General features: G+C 35.5%; 1 protein-coding gene across 12 annotated transcripts in view; it reads right to left on the bottom strand.

The window, feature by feature from the left end:
• NFIB (nuclear factor I B) overlaps window positions 1–17,198 on the bottom strand; it is a 235,700-nt gene that overhangs the window by 29,165 nt on the left and 189,337 nt on the right. For 6 of the 12 annotated variants that reach the window (XM_082401657.1, XM_082401659.1, XM_082401658.1 and 3 more), the window contains 4 exons: window positions 12,658–12,792; window positions 8,629–8,813; window positions 4,394–4,559; window positions 1,246–1,328 (listed from right to left, as the gene is read on the bottom strand). In XM_082401657.1, the coding sequence (XP_082257783.1) occupies window positions 1,246–1,328; window positions 4,394–4,559; window positions 8,629–8,813; window positions 12,658–12,792 (569 nt within the window). The remainder of the gene's footprint in view (window positions 1–1,245; window positions 1,329–4,393; window positions 4,560–8,628; window positions 8,814–12,657; window positions 12,793–17,198) is intronic. The other 6 variants (XM_082401662.1, XM_082401661.1, XM_082401656.1 and 3 more) reach the window with 2 other exon arrangements.

Genomic DNA, 17,198 nt, shown 5'->3' with positions numbered 1-17,198 from the left:
ACAGATGTTTTTAGTTAGCTCTCACTCTTGTTTTGTTTTGTTTTGCTTTTTTTTAAACCTGGCAAAACATCAAGTATCTTGAATAAGCTATCATCTTTACGATTTTCTCTGAACTCTGCATGTGGTGACCTTTAAAATAAGCAGTCTGCCACCTTGGCCTGCAACTGGGCAGGACTTGAAAGTTCCACACGAGGCACAGATAGGCATGATAAGCATAAACTAGGTGGACAAGCCTAGAACAAAAGAAACTGGCATGAGTACCTGCGCAGGTTCGCTACATCTGTAAAAACTCAGTTGCACATACAACTTATATTATAAATGAAGAGCAAGCTCACTAATACCAGCTCTTTCTGATTCATTAAAGACATTTTCCCCTATGCGATATTTTGCACACTGTTAATTTCAAAGTGCTCTGCTATCAAAACTTGAGAGCAGCAAACATATGCATTATAAAATATATTTAAATTTGGAAGTGTTTAGAATGATTTCTGTCATCCCATAACTAGAATCGTGGGATTTCTGTATTTGTATGGTCCACGCTTTTGACTATGGCTAATTTGTTTATAAGCTACCATTAATCCTGGCTGTATATTTTCACAGTTTGGGTAAACACTTCATTTGCATTAAATTTACAGCATTAATGAGATGTGAAATTTAAAACGCTACTTGAAACATAAATGATGTAAGAAAGCAGAACCAAAAAAAAGTGTTTTATCACATCTGAAATCAGTAAACCAATTTAAACCTATTAAAATAGGAAGGATGCGTCGCCTGAGATTTTAGCTTCACAACTCATCTTCTTGGACTAAAATACCAAAATGAGGAGTAAAACATCTGGAAAATACGAAAGAGCTCAAAAAAACACAAATTGTGAATTGTGTAGTGCTCCTACTTTAATTGGCTTTTAAATCAATGGACAATTTTTGTCTTTGGAAGGTATAGGCTGGTAAGCTCTCAATAGCCAGTAAGACAGAAAAATACTCTGGCTGAAACACTGTTTATTCATGGATGTTATGAAATATGCTACAGAGAAGGAAAAGGTCTTGAGCCAATTTGAGACACCCTGTTTAGAGAGGCGAGAAACAATGGATAAATGAGAAGATATTTTGGAAAATGAAATGATCAATTTCTTTCTCAGAAGCCCCGTGAGCCCCGTTCTGAGTCAAGATCTGAGAGGCAGCATGGAGAAAAAGCACCAATGCAAAAGCGTGGCTACACCATCACACCTGGGTGAAACTTGCCCACCTGTTGCTGATGTAGGAAGGATGGGTCTCTTGGGCTTAGTCCCACATATCGATTGGCTTGAGATGTGCCTGAGGCTGTGTAGGCTGATTAAGGAAGAACAAAAACAAAGATAAAAATTGCGAACTATCAAATGAACAACCTGTCCACGCAAAAGAAACCCAGAGAAGTGGGACTTGCAACCAAAAAAAAAAAAAACAAAACAAAACACAATGTCTTTATTTCTCTTCTCTTTCGTGTGAGTGAATACCACTGATATAAATGACAGTTGACCTCAAGTCGACTGGTTTATCCCCCTCCCCAAAAATCTATCCAGTAACCATATCCCATCCTTTGGTGTGGGCATCTCACACATGCTCTGGTTACAGTCTTGCAGGAGTACCAAGGACTGGCTAAATAGAAGGGTCCCTTTCCTAGATGTACCTTCTTACCAGATATTGGTTGTCTAATAATGGGATAATCAATGATGGTCTGTGATTCTAAATGTAAAAGCAGACTGAAAGTCTGTCAGGAAAAAGTGAAAGCTTTAAATGATGGGATTTAAGCAGATGTGCTTGATGATATAGGATGAAAAATGTCTTGCTGAAAAGTCTTACTAAAAAGAATATCTAATATTATTAACATAAAGGAGAAGGCTATTTTATTATATCATATAGAATGAATTAGCTCAGTATTTTATTTAATGTGAAAATGACCTTAAGTTTGATAGAAATGTTTCTGAAAAAAATCATTTCTTTTCCATAAGCACAAAAAGTCAATTTTTTGTGATTGGTCCAGAGAGGGAGTTGACATATGGTGAACACTCCTTAAATTATTACGGTCTCACCTTGCAAGTACTTTTTGTACAGGTACTTTTTGGTGCAGAGCGAATTTTTCAAAGAAAACATCTCCCTAGTCCTGAAGATGTTTGTTCCTTTTCACAAAGGAAAGGACTAATGTATCTTCCCAGCATTAAGCAATCTCATTGTTCCATGTCAGAATAAACAGAAAAACTAAATTTTCATCATTTATGTTACATTTATAGGTCTGAAGAAAGCTGTAATATTTGGTCTAAAACCATCAGATTAATGAGGAATCTAGACATTAATTCTTAAAAGGCGTTTTTAAAACGAATACATTAATTCTGCCATGTTCATTTGGCCCATTGAGGCTTTTTTAGGTCAACTTTTTGAAACAGTGAAGATGCTCACAATTCACCTTTTAGTTATTCCTGAATGAAGGGCTCACGCAAGAGCAGCCCTAAGCAGCCACTGGCCCCTATTCAATCTCCAGACCTCTGGAATTCAACGCACACCACTGAAGAAGAGCCTCACCCTTAGAGAGTGGGCGCCAAGTCTGTGCTATTCTTTCTTTTCAACCACGAGAAAGAGGTTTCCTTGGCCTCTGTGTTTTCCTTAATTTTTCTGATTTATGAATTCAATGGCTAATTTCTCATCAGTGGTGCCTGGGAAGGTGCAGCGACAACTTTGTTTATAGGAAAGAAAAATGACTCCCTATATCGCTTTTGTGCAGGAGTGGAAAATGGACTGATGCAGCCATCTTTATACAACCAAAACATTCCTTTGAATATTTTGTGATTTTATAAGTCAAAGAAGATCTCTTTTTGATCAACCTGTATGTGTGTATAAGAACAATTCATTAACAAACAGGCTGACAGTACTCCCATAGGTAAGCTGTGATCGTTTCGGTCTGATCTTCCCTTGAATCTAATCTATTAATGTCACTATAAGAGTAGGTACCAGAAGTTTCTGGAACTTTCAACTACTTAAAAATCTTTGTTTTCTATTTGCTTTTATTTAAATTGTTGACTTTGTTTGCTCAAAGATGCCCAAGGCATCCACTTTTAAAATTTGGATGTAATATTTTAGTGACTGTAATGTACATAGCTAACCTGTAGCACAAAGGATTCTTAGTCTTCCTTGACTGGGTCTCAGCCATCTGTGCATTCAGGGAAGTGTTCACTAGTGTAGGACCCTCTATCAACAGACCAGTTACTGAGAATTAATGATTACTGATGGGAATTACAAGCTTGTATGGTTGTATTATTTGATGGGGCCTCATGAATTTTGAGAAAGAAATGCTGAGTTCACTGTACACTCCAAGTATTGTCCGTTTTTCTTGTAGGGTTCCTTCCTAGTCTTTCAGAGGCCACAAAAAAAGAGCACTTTCCAATGGCCAAGAAAGAAAGAACCAGTGGTACTTCTAAATCTCTGTAATTTCACACAGGAATTTCCAGAGCATAGGGATTTTCTTGTTCTAAAAATGAAAACAGAAGCTCTGGATTTAAGATATATGTATAATTGACGAGAAGCATGCTAATTCCTCCTGACTGGAATTTTATCATTCCACTTTACCAATCTGTACACACCAGCTCCAGTTCTAAAAAGCTGGCAGTTTGGATGAAGCCAATTGAAAAACTGTGTAATAACTCCTTGTGTACTTATGAGTACTCTATACAAAGAAGCAAAGGAATCATTTGGGTTATTGGTATGTGCTATGTAAATTCACTGGCTAAATCTCTGACATTTAAAATGTTATGGCCATGCTAAAAATCATAATACCTGATGCACCATAATAAGCTATATAATCAAAAAAATTTTTTAAAAGTTGAAGACAATGAAAGTGCAGGTAGCTTACATGTGCCTAATACTAAACTCTGAAATGTTTTCTCCACCCAACATTGTGTGACTGTTTCTCACAATGACATAACCTGCAGTGATGTAAACATGCAATTATCTTACAGAGGTACTGATTCAGCCTGCCTCATGAAGGGGCTTAATTTCTATAGGAATGCTCCAATAACTAACGATTATCTAATCTCTCTTCGGGTGATATAAAAACCTTGCACACTGTTATGTTATTCAGTGCATTTTCAATGTATACCTTGAACAAGCAGGCATGACTTATTATTTTTGTTATAGCTATTTACTCAAACAAATAAGCTTCTCCCTTTTCAAATAGGATGCACTGAGTGAAATTTGATAAGAGAGAGCTTGTGAGAGCCAGGTCACATTCATGCCTGCTAGTTCCACATAAATGAGAAATCTCCATCTGGTCGGGTAGCTGGAAAAGTTGCCGTGTTTTCCACCTTGGATCAGATATCCAATGGCGCCTTTGATGGACATTTCTCATTTCCTACAGAAATACTTACTGGTTGCTGTAGGTGAAGCTGCCTCACCTTCAGTGGATGTAGTGATGGGTTTAGTATCTGTCATGGTCAGGGTCACAGGTCGCACTGCACTGGGATGGGGAGAGGGTGCCAAGACAGGAGTGAAATGGCCAGGCACTTTCCCTACTACTTGACCACTGCTGTTAGGCTACAAAACAAAAACAGAATGCCGGGTGAAACACTCCAAAAGGCAGTCGTCTCGTCCAACAACTCCACTCAGCACACTCAGCTGAGTGGACCCCACGTGCTGTGTGCAACCGCCACACAAGCTCTCTCAGATCTGAGTCAGAGAGGCTCGTCAGTGGTTAGTAGTCATAAGAAGCAGCAGCATTTAAAAGAAAGTCTTCAGCTTCAAAGCATTTTATATAGGTTTAGTCATCTTTACAACACCCCGAAAGCCAGGTAGAACTGATCCTTCCACTGAGTTGGACAGAAAACTCAAGTGGAGACTTCAATGCTGAGCCCGAGGCTAAAATAGAAGTCCTTACTGAGCTAGTGAGAATTAAAATCAGTGCTACCTTCTTATCTGCTCTTCATGGTCACTTTTGGCTTTCAGAACACAAAGTTTACCTAAATGATGATATCACTGAGACAAGGAAGACAAGAATTTCTAGGAGCCCAAAGGCATCAAACTCAACAATTCCCATCATTTATAGTCAAGGCCTATTCTTTGGCATACAAAAATGCTAGCCCTTGCTCACACACAGGTGCACTCAGAAACACACATCAGGCAATTTCGATTCTAGAATCTCCACTCGACTTGTGACGATTTACTAATATAAGCAGGTAGAATGATATTTTAAACATTTAAAATTCCAGGGTCCACACAAGGATATAAAAAGCTGAACTAGGTCCAACCCTACACCTACAAATAAAAGATTTCCAACGTAAATTAAAATGTGCTGAAGTGAAGCAGAGGGCAATCAAATATACTCTGCTTTTTGAGTTACTCTTCCATTGCTGGGCATGGAGAGTTACACAAAACATTGATTGTTGACATTTGTGAGAATTAAAGAGAAAATCCGCTAGGCAGTGATAGAAAAGATATTATTATCTGAGTTTTAGCCCCAGTACAAAAATAGTGTCCATAGTGGGAGACAAAATTCTAAGGGTACACTGTTTGAAGAAATACTGGAATGTATTTTTCTAGACAGAGAATGCTATTTTTAATTATGCTCATGTTGGAATTCACCAGTACATAACGTACATAACAATTTGCTATGAGGGTGTTCTCCACAAATATTTAGTCTTTATAATCTGTACCACTTTTAAAGTCAAAAAAGCAATAAAACAGAATATTTATCTAAGTGCCTGCACATAAATTACAGGTAGACATTTCTTTAAAGAAAAAGATAAACAGCTAAGAACACTTAACTATTAGAACTTAGAGACATGAAGTAAGTCTTAGTTGGGTGCCTCAGAGGCCACATTATTTATTCTATAAAGAAAACGAACTTTTGAATATCCTGAATATTCATCATGAGTAAATTAGGTATTTAAGTCAGGAAAACTGACCAGATTTTTTCCCCCTATGGAGACCTAGGAGAGAGTTATATCTTAGACTAATTTTATTTAAAATATTCCATTAAATAGCATGACTGTCTCACTCTAATCGGTGTAGCAGCAATGCAATTAATCTCCAAACTGCTGTGGGGAGGACAAAGCATCTCAGTTGCTCGACTTAACAGTCAAAATCAGTGCAGCCCTGGAGGATACTGGAAAGGAACAGTTGACAACAGGTCAACAAGTACTCATTTTTTCCTGATTTTTAGAGCTAAAAAGGTGAATATCAAGAGCCCTATTTTGAAGTGCAAATAACCTGGTTTTGAGTTGAAGCTAAACATCAAAGCAGATATAATGTTCCTGCAAAAACAACTCTGCAGTTTATAATAAAGACCCACTTTTCCTTTCAAAGGGAAAAAGCAATTTGTTTCTAAAGAAGATCATCAACTTTTGGTTATGCGACCACTGCAAAAGACTGCTTTATATATCTCCCCCAAGAAAAAAAGAGTGATCATGTTTTATCACTGGTAGTACATTCGATGGTAAAAAGCCTTTCTGTATATTGTGTTCACCAAAACAGTTTGACAGTACCTACCTGAGAGCGTGGAAGAGAAAAATAACAATATTGTCAAGAAAATGCTGCCACCAAATATATTACCTTGCCCACCCTGCAAGCTTTGTCTACTGGAATTGAGTTGACATAAACCAACAAACAGATGTTTCTCTCATTTAAAAAAAGTGAAAGTGACAAAGAAAGAATTCCCAAGCCAATATAGACAACTTTCCTGAAACTCAGGGTCAGAAGAATGGAAGGGTTATTTCTTTTCAGTTTTCTGTTGGTTCAAACAGATGAAGCTACACTATAAGGCTTCTCTTTTAAGGTTGTTAATAGATGAACTTTCATATTGTAGGTATGAAAAGAGAGACATCTTATCTGAAGATGAACAGCATTAGGAAAGGATTATCCTACTTATAGTACATTGCTCCTATTATACAAAATCCTGAGAGGGAATTTTTTTTTTTTAACTGAGATGAGAGTAAGATGCTTCTCAGAAGCTGGGTCTTTACCTTGAAAATATGAAGAAAAACTGAGAACAATATAGGCAGATTATCACCTAACATGCCCTCTTAACTTATAAAGAAATTGAAATATACGTAAAACAAGCACTGAATAATTAAAGAAATGCAGAACACTAAGGCCCTGATTTTAATTTGCATAATTTTTCCCCTAACAGTGCCTAATTAAGACATCAGTTAAAAAAAAAAAAATCCAATGGAACTCTAAGATTTTCCACACTGAATTAACGTTAAGGACTTTTAATGGATGTCTTAATTAGACTTTGTTATTCATGGAAATTCTACACAAATTAAAATCAGACCTTGTGTGCACTGTTCCCAGCTGAGTCTAGCAAAATGCTCTATGGAACTGAGACTTTTGAATCCATGCTCTGACAGCAAATTTTACTTCTAAATTGATATACCAAGATCCTACTGTTTTACTTAGTAATTATTATTACAGTCATTAAAAGTGCTACACCATTTGAACATTTTCTTCTAAAATACAAATCATTTAACTTTAAATTCAAAATTCAAGAACAGTATACTTAGTTTAGTATTACTAGTCAATGGAGCTAAAAGTACAGGTAACTTAATTTTAAGTAACCCAAATAGCGCTGGATATGTTGTTACTCACACACACACACAAAAATCAGAAGGGACCATTTTGCTCCATGTTAACAATTAAATTAAGACCAAAGGGATTTTTTTTTCAGATCTTTCTTTGTTAATTCTAAATTAATATGCACATACTGTTTACTGGCATTTTAGTAAATGAACAGCATTAATGACAGAACACTTACGAAAATCCCACAGAGCGTTAAAAAATGTGATAAGAAGTGGACAGGAGTCTTGGAGGTAAAATAGCAGAGCCAAATACCAGACCATAAGATCGAAATTACATTACAGATTTTGGATATTATGATGATTGATAGACCCAGCTTTGGCAGACTGTCTACTTGATTGTGGAAAATCCTCTTATACCAAATCCCCATGAAGTGACCTCTCCATAGGAGAAACCACATGTTTAGGGAATGAGGAAGGCACATGAGTCACTACACTTATACAAAGAATCCTTAAAGCCACTGCACAGTGTTTACCATTATAAAAATTTAAATAAAAAAAAAAAGACTTCTGGTAATGTCACTCATTATGAAACATAGTCATGTCTGAGCAAAGAATATTCAAGTAGTCATCAAACACTGAAAATGTTTACATTACCAAAGCTTATTTTAATACCTAATAGTTGGTCTATAAATACAACTGTAAGGTCTTTTGTGTGTGTTTATTTTAGCTCATACTTCGCTTCTGCCTGAAATAAGCACTTTGTCTCTGTGTCAAACCAGGTATTTTAGAGGTGTGAACTCCAGCTCAGAACATTTTTGTCAGTGGACCTTCTGCATTAACTTTCTCTTCACTCAATGAAAATCCCAAAACATCAAACCAAGAACATCTTCACAAATGTGCCCCTTCTTTTGGGGCAACACACTTCCTACCTGTCATTCAGCCACCTTTCAATAAAAACTTAGTGAGTCACCAAGAAACTTCCTGAAGATGGATTTCAAAAGCTTGCTGTTCTGCCAGACACACTGTCTAAGTAAGCTTCAGGGCTTACCGTTAGACCTGTGCTTTAATTCTATGTTCTCTCTCATTTTTACCTGGCTGGTTTGCGGACTTGATGGGTCATACGAAGGTACATAGTTCTTCAGAGTATCCTGAGGATTCAGGTGGGGAGGATATCTGATTGTTGGATGAGAGAAGTAGCTCGATGGGGCTGGAGGGAGAATAGCTTGTGTTGGAAATGGCAACGGTGAGGGTGGAGGTGGAGTCCGAGTTGAGATGACTGCAGGAGACAGGAAAGGAAAGAGGACTTATTAGCTGTTGGCCATACTGCTCCGTCCCAATCTTGCAGAATCCTGGGAAACTATACAACCGAAGGCTCTTCATTTCCTCCCTCTGATTTAACCAAACTCTCTTAAAATAAGCTAGTCTTTTACCATTATCCTCCATGCCAGGACTGCTAAGCCCACACAGATATCACCTCCAGTCTAGGGAACGAACAATCTTGCTTTCTAGATCTATGAATGGTTTAAAAACAAGAAGGTTCTCTTTTATAGGTGAAGCCAATAATTCATAAAATATTTCTTTAAGCAAAGTTATTTCCCATCAGAACACATTCTTTGATTAAAAAGTCTTTGTCTCCTAAGTACAGACCAAGTCACAGCATTAAGTAGAGGGCAGGGGACCCACACATTTTTTACCAAAATTCAAAACAGAAGTGTACTCCAATTTTAAGTAAATATTTTGCATTATTTAGAAGGGAAGCCAATAATTAGTAATGTCCTGAATAATTACCTGATCATTGTATAAATGCATTGGAATATTTGAACATAAACCTGGGAACTCTTTTTTTTAATGTAAAGGTTCCTTTTAAAACCAAAAGAGTTCTATTTTCTTCCTACTCTAACTTTTACTACATGTAGCTCAAAAGACATTATTGAGATAAGACCGAGAACAAAACCCTCAGAAATGCAAATTTAAACTTTCATATAGGCATATTAACTTACCCATAAATCACATATTTTATAAAGAGAAATAATGTACAAAACATATGTGATGTACATAATGTTTAATTTTACTGTAATTTTTCAAAATTAGTGTGATCATAATTTACTATTTAGTTTTTAAAATAAAATGCTTAAGTTTAAAAATGGGGAAAGAATACAATTGCACAATCATTATCTCCATAATGTTGAATTTGTACTTTACATAAGTACAATTTAAGAGTATCAACCAGTATATATAGAAGTGAAGATTAACTGTCTATTTCTATTTACTATTTTGATCCAGATCATAGGAAATTTATATGATAAATGTTTAGTGTTTTATGAGACAATGTAGCAAACAATATGAAAAATAAATTCCTTCCATGACCTATAAATGAAAATCATCTGGAATGACTTATCTCCAGCTTTGTAATTACGTACAAAAAAAATTACCCTTAAGGGATATTCCTTATCTTCCCCAAAGAAAGCTTTTTCAGAAGATACAAGAAATTTAAAATGTACATCATAGAAGAATCATAAACTCAGTTTTATGGTCACAACTCTGCTCCCTGAATGTCCAGGGAACTCAGAATCCTCTGGATTGTTGCTACAGTACAGATTCCTAGGCCTAACCACAGACCTACTAGATGAGGACCTCCAGGGGTGAGGCACCAGAAAGTGCATTTTAAACAAGTGCCCCACGTAATCTTTGCACACACTGAAGTTTGAGCACCCTCCATCAAAGGGATGCATTTCAGAGAACAATTACATATTTCTTAAAACAAAACTCCTTGCTGAAATTCTACTTTATTTAAGAAGTATACATACTTGAATGTATAATTTAAGAAAATGCCAACGCCTAAATTAAATTGCACATCTTTTGACTTAGTGTTGAAGTGCTCTTAATCTCAGCTCAATTTAACCACGGTCTTTACTTATATCTGTACACAAACCCTTGGAGGATATATACATAGCTCCATCATGGGTCCTCTGGGCTTTAAGATCATTTGGCATCAGCAGTTTTGGAAGAGATCTCTTTTGATCTGAACTGGTACATAGCAAATCAGAGCTCAAATCTCTGGGCTCCCAAGTACTTATACTCAAATAAGCTCTGGCTGGCCTGATACAAACTAGATAGAATGCAGAATTCCCAATGAAAGTAAAAATGGATACTTTATCAATAAAAGTCATTCTAGTCCTTTAAAGAAAGAAAAGCAAACTACAAGGCAAAAAATGTTTCCCTTCATTATGAAAGAATTCATACATACATGCATGCATACATGTACATTTATGTATTCCTTGCCTAGATATTACAAAGTCTTCCTAATTGCCTTCTTTCCCCCAGTCTTGCTCCTTCCAATATATCCTGTATAGTCTCAAGTTAATAATTTTTTTAAAAAAATATCATTTAAATCATAGAACTTCTCTGCTAAGAATCTTTCAATGGCTCCCTACTGCTTCAATAATAAAATCCCAACAACTTCACAGGTTTGTACAGACCTCAAGTGCTTTAAGACCCAGTCTTGCTGCACTTCTTTGGCCTCATCTCTGGCCACTCTCTCCTATTCAGGGCACATTTCAACATTTGCGGATCCTTCAACATATGGCAGTTCCTTGCTGCAATGACCTCTACTGCATTGATACACGCTGTCCGCTCTGCCTGAAATGACCGTCCCCCTGGCTTGTTCCTTCTTGTGGTGAACTCACTCTTCAAACTTCAGTTGAGAACACACCTCTTCCAGGCATCTAATCCTCCTCCAAGAATGTAATCCTGTTCATATTCGATGCCTGGCTGATGATATGGTCCCTCTCTCTCCCCACTATGCCATGAGCTCTTTAAGGAGAGAAACTGTTTCTCATGATAAGGTGCCTGCCACAGGCCCTAATATATTACATATTGAACATATATATGGTAAAGGACAAAGGTGGAAGGCTTATCTAGATCTCTCATGGTTTATTATGTAAAAATGTACTGTTGAATTTTTTCCAAATATTAGAAATATAAATACTTTAATCAGATATCATAATAAATGGGTGATTTGACTTCTAAGTTAATTTTGCCCAAATACTCAACGTTACAAATGTATGAAATAGTTACTGATTTTTTTCATCTATCTTAGCAGTACAATAAATAAATGTAAAAAATTTTATATACCACAGCTGACTTGTATATTCTTCTCTTAATTTTATAATTGTCTTAATGATAGCACTGAAGGCCATGCATTTTTAAGTATAGGGACAATACATATCAATATATATCTATAGACCAAAGCTAAGAACTTTATTATAAACAGATGTTATATCCCTTGAATAAAGGTTTAAAAACTAGATTCAGTTTTTTTGAAGAATAAAGAGTTGTCTCACCATAAATTTAAAGCAATAAGAGTATCACTATAAACATATTTTTTTTTATATAATAAACTTTCTCCACCTAAAATTCAGACTACTCCTCTCTAGGGTTTAAGAGCAATAGGTAAAAAGTATGGAGTATTGCTTATGAATTATATCTCATTTTTAATTTTTAAAGAGGATTTAACATTAATTGTTCCTCAAAGTATAAATGTGAAATATTGGATTATTTTTCCTATTTAAGTTATGATATTAAACATAATATCAAGTGTACTAGCCCACAGGAAGGATTCATGTATATGAAATAATTGTCAAAGAAAAGTACTTCTTTTATTTTTCTGATTAATTTTACTCCCAGATAAGTAGTTAAAATATTGATTTCTGTAGAGAAAATAGTATCTATGGAAATAGTGTCTATATATCAATGCTACTGGAAATACTCAAACTCAGCAGCATACTTGAAACTCCATCTTTCTCTTAGTAAAATATATAAAATTAGGACCAACCTGGAAGCTACTGTTAAGATAACTATATATTTTCTTATTTTTTGTGACTGTAATCTTTCCAATACAGGCAATTTAAAAATACATTATGCAGATGCTATTTAATTGTATGGCTTTAAAATCTTTCCTCGTATATTAATAAAAATTTTTTGGATCAGATTACGACTCTCCCTCTTTGGTTGAGAAAATAGGTCACCTTAGCTATAAGGACAGAGTCGTGATCCATCCTTGAGGGTTTAGGCTCTGCAAACAAGAGGGAGGTTTCTCTTCTACGCTTGAAACTCCTTACCACTGTGTGCAACTCCAGGTATTCCGGGATGGTGGTGCTGGGGGAAAGTGCTCAATCTTGGGGAGGAATCTTGTGGAGATGTAGAGCTGAACAATGGCTTTTCAGGCTTCTTCATAGTAGTCGGAGAAGACATATCTGCAAAGAAAGAGAGGAAAGCCCAAGCTTTACGACTTTCTTAAGCTACAAGGTTCACATCAACCTAGTAAGAGATCTCATTTTCCAACATTTTATGATTTTTGTACTTTTTGCTCTTTTACAAAATACATACTGAGGGTCAAAGACCCAGCTACGTTGGAGCTTTGAAATATCTGAAGCTATATTTGAATCTCCACTGAAGCTAACCCAAGGCTTCATTAACAGTATCATCGGAATTATTCTGACCACTAAATAAATTTTGAACTTCTGAACAACTAAGCATCACGTTTCCCTCGGTCCCTTGGTTCACATCAAGGTCTTTTTTAACCTCAGCATTTCATTCTTAAATGTATACAATTCAGGGGTTTGTCTTTTGACCGACTGAAAACATAGAGAAAACCTGGTGCAAATGTGAAAAACAACCCTTGAGTATGCTGGTAAGTATAATCTATCACTGATTTAACATCTTTTATGGAAAACTTGTGACCTAGATTTGGCTTCAGCCTCTATAAAAATTGAAATCTAGACAGGGGATACAGACAAGTTAAAAAGGAATTATAAAAAGTGCTATGATAGGAGAAGTATTCAGGGCTTCATTCATTCATTCATACCACAAATATTTAATACTGCCAAAAGACAGATATGAGACTTGAAATAAGAGTACAGATAGAGCTAATGCAATAATAGATATTTCAACAGAATTAACCCAATTCAATAAATAACTAATTTAGAAAGTCATCATCTTGGGTGACCATGAGACTGTACCATATAGCTAGTTGGAATACGGAATTCAGGACGGAACTCCAGTTGGTAAGGAGAGATGTGCCCTTTTTCCAACACCTAGAGTAATGCTGATTTTTACAGAGGTTTATAAATGTATAGTAAAATGTTCCAAAAATCACATGAGCCATGAAGTTTAGATTTCTATTATCAAAAACTTTAAATATATACACAGGTAGACAGAATAATAATGGATTCTTCTTCAGTACTCATCACTCAGCTTCTTCATCTATTCAATTATTTCATATTTACCCGATCTATACTCCCTCCCCCTGCATTACTTTGAAGCAAATCCCAGGCATCATATAATTTCACCTATAAATATTTCAGTTTAAGAAATATTTTCATATTTCTTCTCATAAAAGGAGAAAATTTTATTAAAAGAAAAAAACCCCAAGACTTTATCACACATAAAATATATATATACAATTTGCATTTTTAATTAAGAACTTTTTTTTGACATGAGAAAAAATCTTCATGGTGCTACTAATATAAGAAACTAGTTATCACTGTTTTACCATTTAAAAAATTACCTAAGCTCTGGTAAAGGCATCCAATAAAATTAAATATATGTTTTCAGCACACTGGCATGTAAAGAATACATATGCTACTGTAACTACAGTAGACATCATAGTCTACAAAAAAATGACAGGCGTACTTGTAGCCGTAAGCTACAATTTGTGACTAACTGGCTGTCACTAACCTATCAGAACTTTGATGACTCAGTGTACCATTTCCTTATATCTTTCTCAAAAAGAAAAAAAAAAAGAAAGGAAAGAAACTTTTACTAACAAAACCACAGCAACTAATGCTGCTATATATATATATATTAAAAAAAAGCTTTTTAAACCATTTAAAAAATAGACAAAGGAAGTTCATTTCAGCTAAGTTACCTTAAAAATGCCAAAAATAATATTTGACTCCACTTAAGAGCTATCTGATTTTAAAAGGTAATACACAGGGTCTTCCATGGTGGCGCAGTGGTTAAGAAATCCACCTGCCAATGCAGGGCACACAGGTTCGAGCCCTGGTGTGGGAAAATCCCACATGCGGTGGAGCAACTAATCCAGTGCGCCACAACTACTGAAGCCCGTGCACCTAGAGCCCATAGCAACAAGAGAAGCCACCACAGTGAGAAGCCCGCATAGCACAACTAGAGAAAGCCCATGTGCAGCAACAAATAAATAAATTAAATAAATAAATTTATGTTTTAAAAAAAGGTAATACACAAATATAGGTTTTGGCCTGCTGCAAGTTAATCACAGACATATAGATTGTTAGAGGTGAAAAGAACCTCTATAACATCCCTCACTTTATAGATGATGTAATAAGTTTCCATTCCAAATTTTTAATTTAAAATTAGCTCTTAGAAAAAGAAACTGGTAAGTTTCTATTGACACTCTTATGCTTTACTTGTGCTTCAATATAAATTTTGAATTAAATTAACGTGGGTAAATGAGTTCCTAAAGTCTCCACAGTATAAGTAACAAAGCATATACTATACATCATTTAAAAACAATTAAATATGACCAGAGTTTGGGAAGCAGAATGAGTGTCATTCTAGTTATGTCATTTCTGGAGAAGATCAACCAAGACTATTGCAACTACTACAACTATTTCAGAATTCTCATTAAACCCAGGCGAATTCACATGAGCCTCTTTTCATAAAGGGCATATAAATCAGGGGTGTTTGTACAGAGAAATTCAACAATATAGGTGATTATGTAATTTTTCAGAAACGAAGCCTTTGCAATTTCTTAGTCAAAATGATACACTTGGCTTTACTGGGTAATTATTACAGGTCCATTTATTTTCTAGTTCTCTTTAGGCATACACTGAATAATAATGGTACCTTCATGTTCAAAACACAGAGAGGAATTATAGAGGCCAACACTGCAGAAACAAGATAAAATTCACTCTTCAAATTGTAAAAGGGGCAATAAACTGCCTTCTTTTTAAACAACAGAATTAGCTTAAAGTAAGTAAAAATAAGAATGGGAAGGTCCACTGTCCATACTGAAACAGTTTTTTTTTAAGAAACAGATAAAGAATGGAAGTATTAGAAAGTAGGCTTAACTGCCTTTGTTTTCCCACTAAATGATATTAACCTTGGGCTCATTAATCAATAAAAATATACTGCTATACAGCCTGTACAAGGCACTAAGTACTTAAGGTGACACAAAATGAACCCCCTACCCCCTCACAAAGAAAAAAAAAACTCACTGGCCTGAAGAGGGAATAAAAATAAAAGGTCAATTATCTGGGAGAAATAAGGGTAGAGTTTCTAGCTATTGCATTTTAAGCATGAATCAAGCTCGCATTGTTTTTATTTTAATTTTATTTTAAATGTCTGAAGTCCAATAGACCTCAAGCCAGACTGAAAAATGATATCGTTGCTATTTTTAATGCTCTAGTATGCTACAGAAAAAACATGTTTGAGGAATGGATATATAGGAAGATGTTTTTACATGACCTTTCTGTGGAGAAAAACAAATGTCATGCTTTTCACAATCTAATGTCCTTCAAGCAGGAAGAATCATACATAAAAAGATTACGTTGAAAATAAGTTGAATAATAATAAAGCTGAATAATATATAAATATACAATAAGTTGAATAATAATACATACATATTAATGCATAAGTTGAGTAATACATGAAATAAAGAAGTTGAAGAGAGAAGCCAGATGATAAGAAAAGGATTAGCTGGTGTTTTTACTGGTGGGAAGGAGGCAGGAGCTGCTGGTGGTGGAGGAGAGGGAAGCAGAGGACAGTGAGGGCTTGAAACCAGGCAAAGAAATTTAAATGTGATTTGGAAAGCAGCACTATATAAATGAATTGATTGCCAAAGGGAAAACTTTCCAAAAGCTCTATTTTTTTCCATTCCCCAACTCGGCCCATTTGATTAAATGGTTAAATCAAGAATTTCCTGTCTCTTCTCTTTCTTAAACACTCCTCATCGTGGTTCATCATAAAAATAGTAGCTGGAATCATCTCCTTCAGATGATATCTTCTTCATTCTAACATCTAGCATGGTACCACATTTTTACTTTAATCTTTCCTTATCATTCTATTTTATTTAAACTTTAAGCTAATTTGTTTATGGCCTCCTGGAGGAGAAGGGGGGCCAGAAGGGATGTGCTTCTAACTCTGTGCCTTTCCTAGCACAGGATAGTCCCTCGGGCTAGAAAATTGCTTTTCTGCCCTCTTATTCCATTTATAGAACAATATTTTATCCACTGAACCAACTTGACTTACTTTCTCTTTAAGTAATCCCTCCTAAAGAATTTTGGCGGTCTAGATTTCCTTAATGATCTTATGATTGTGTCTTATATTATTTGATGGTTTTTTCATTATTATTTTGCACTTGTTATATCCATAGCATGCCTATATGTATGCTTAAAAAAGTTGACTAGTGGCTTACCTCCTACAGAAGATGATTTTATCAAGGGCACAAAAAAAATGTGGAGGACAAGATCATGCTACTCAGGAAAAGAATTTTTTAAAATCTAGGATTAAAAGAAGGTAGAAGAGGTGGAGCAGACACCGAGTCTAGGCAGTTTATTTTAGAATCTCTTGCATGTGAAAGAAGCTATCTGGGGGAATGATAACCAGTAGCGTAGGATGA

This window comes from Balaenoptera borealis (genome assembly GCF_965194805.1).
Source record: "Balaenoptera borealis genome assembly, chromosome: 8".
NCBI lineage: Eukaryota > Metazoa > Chordata > Mammalia > Artiodactyla > Balaenopteridae > Balaenoptera > Balaenoptera borealis.
Note: the sequence above shows the minus strand (reverse complement) of the source record. Positions and strands in the feature narration are given on the sequence as shown.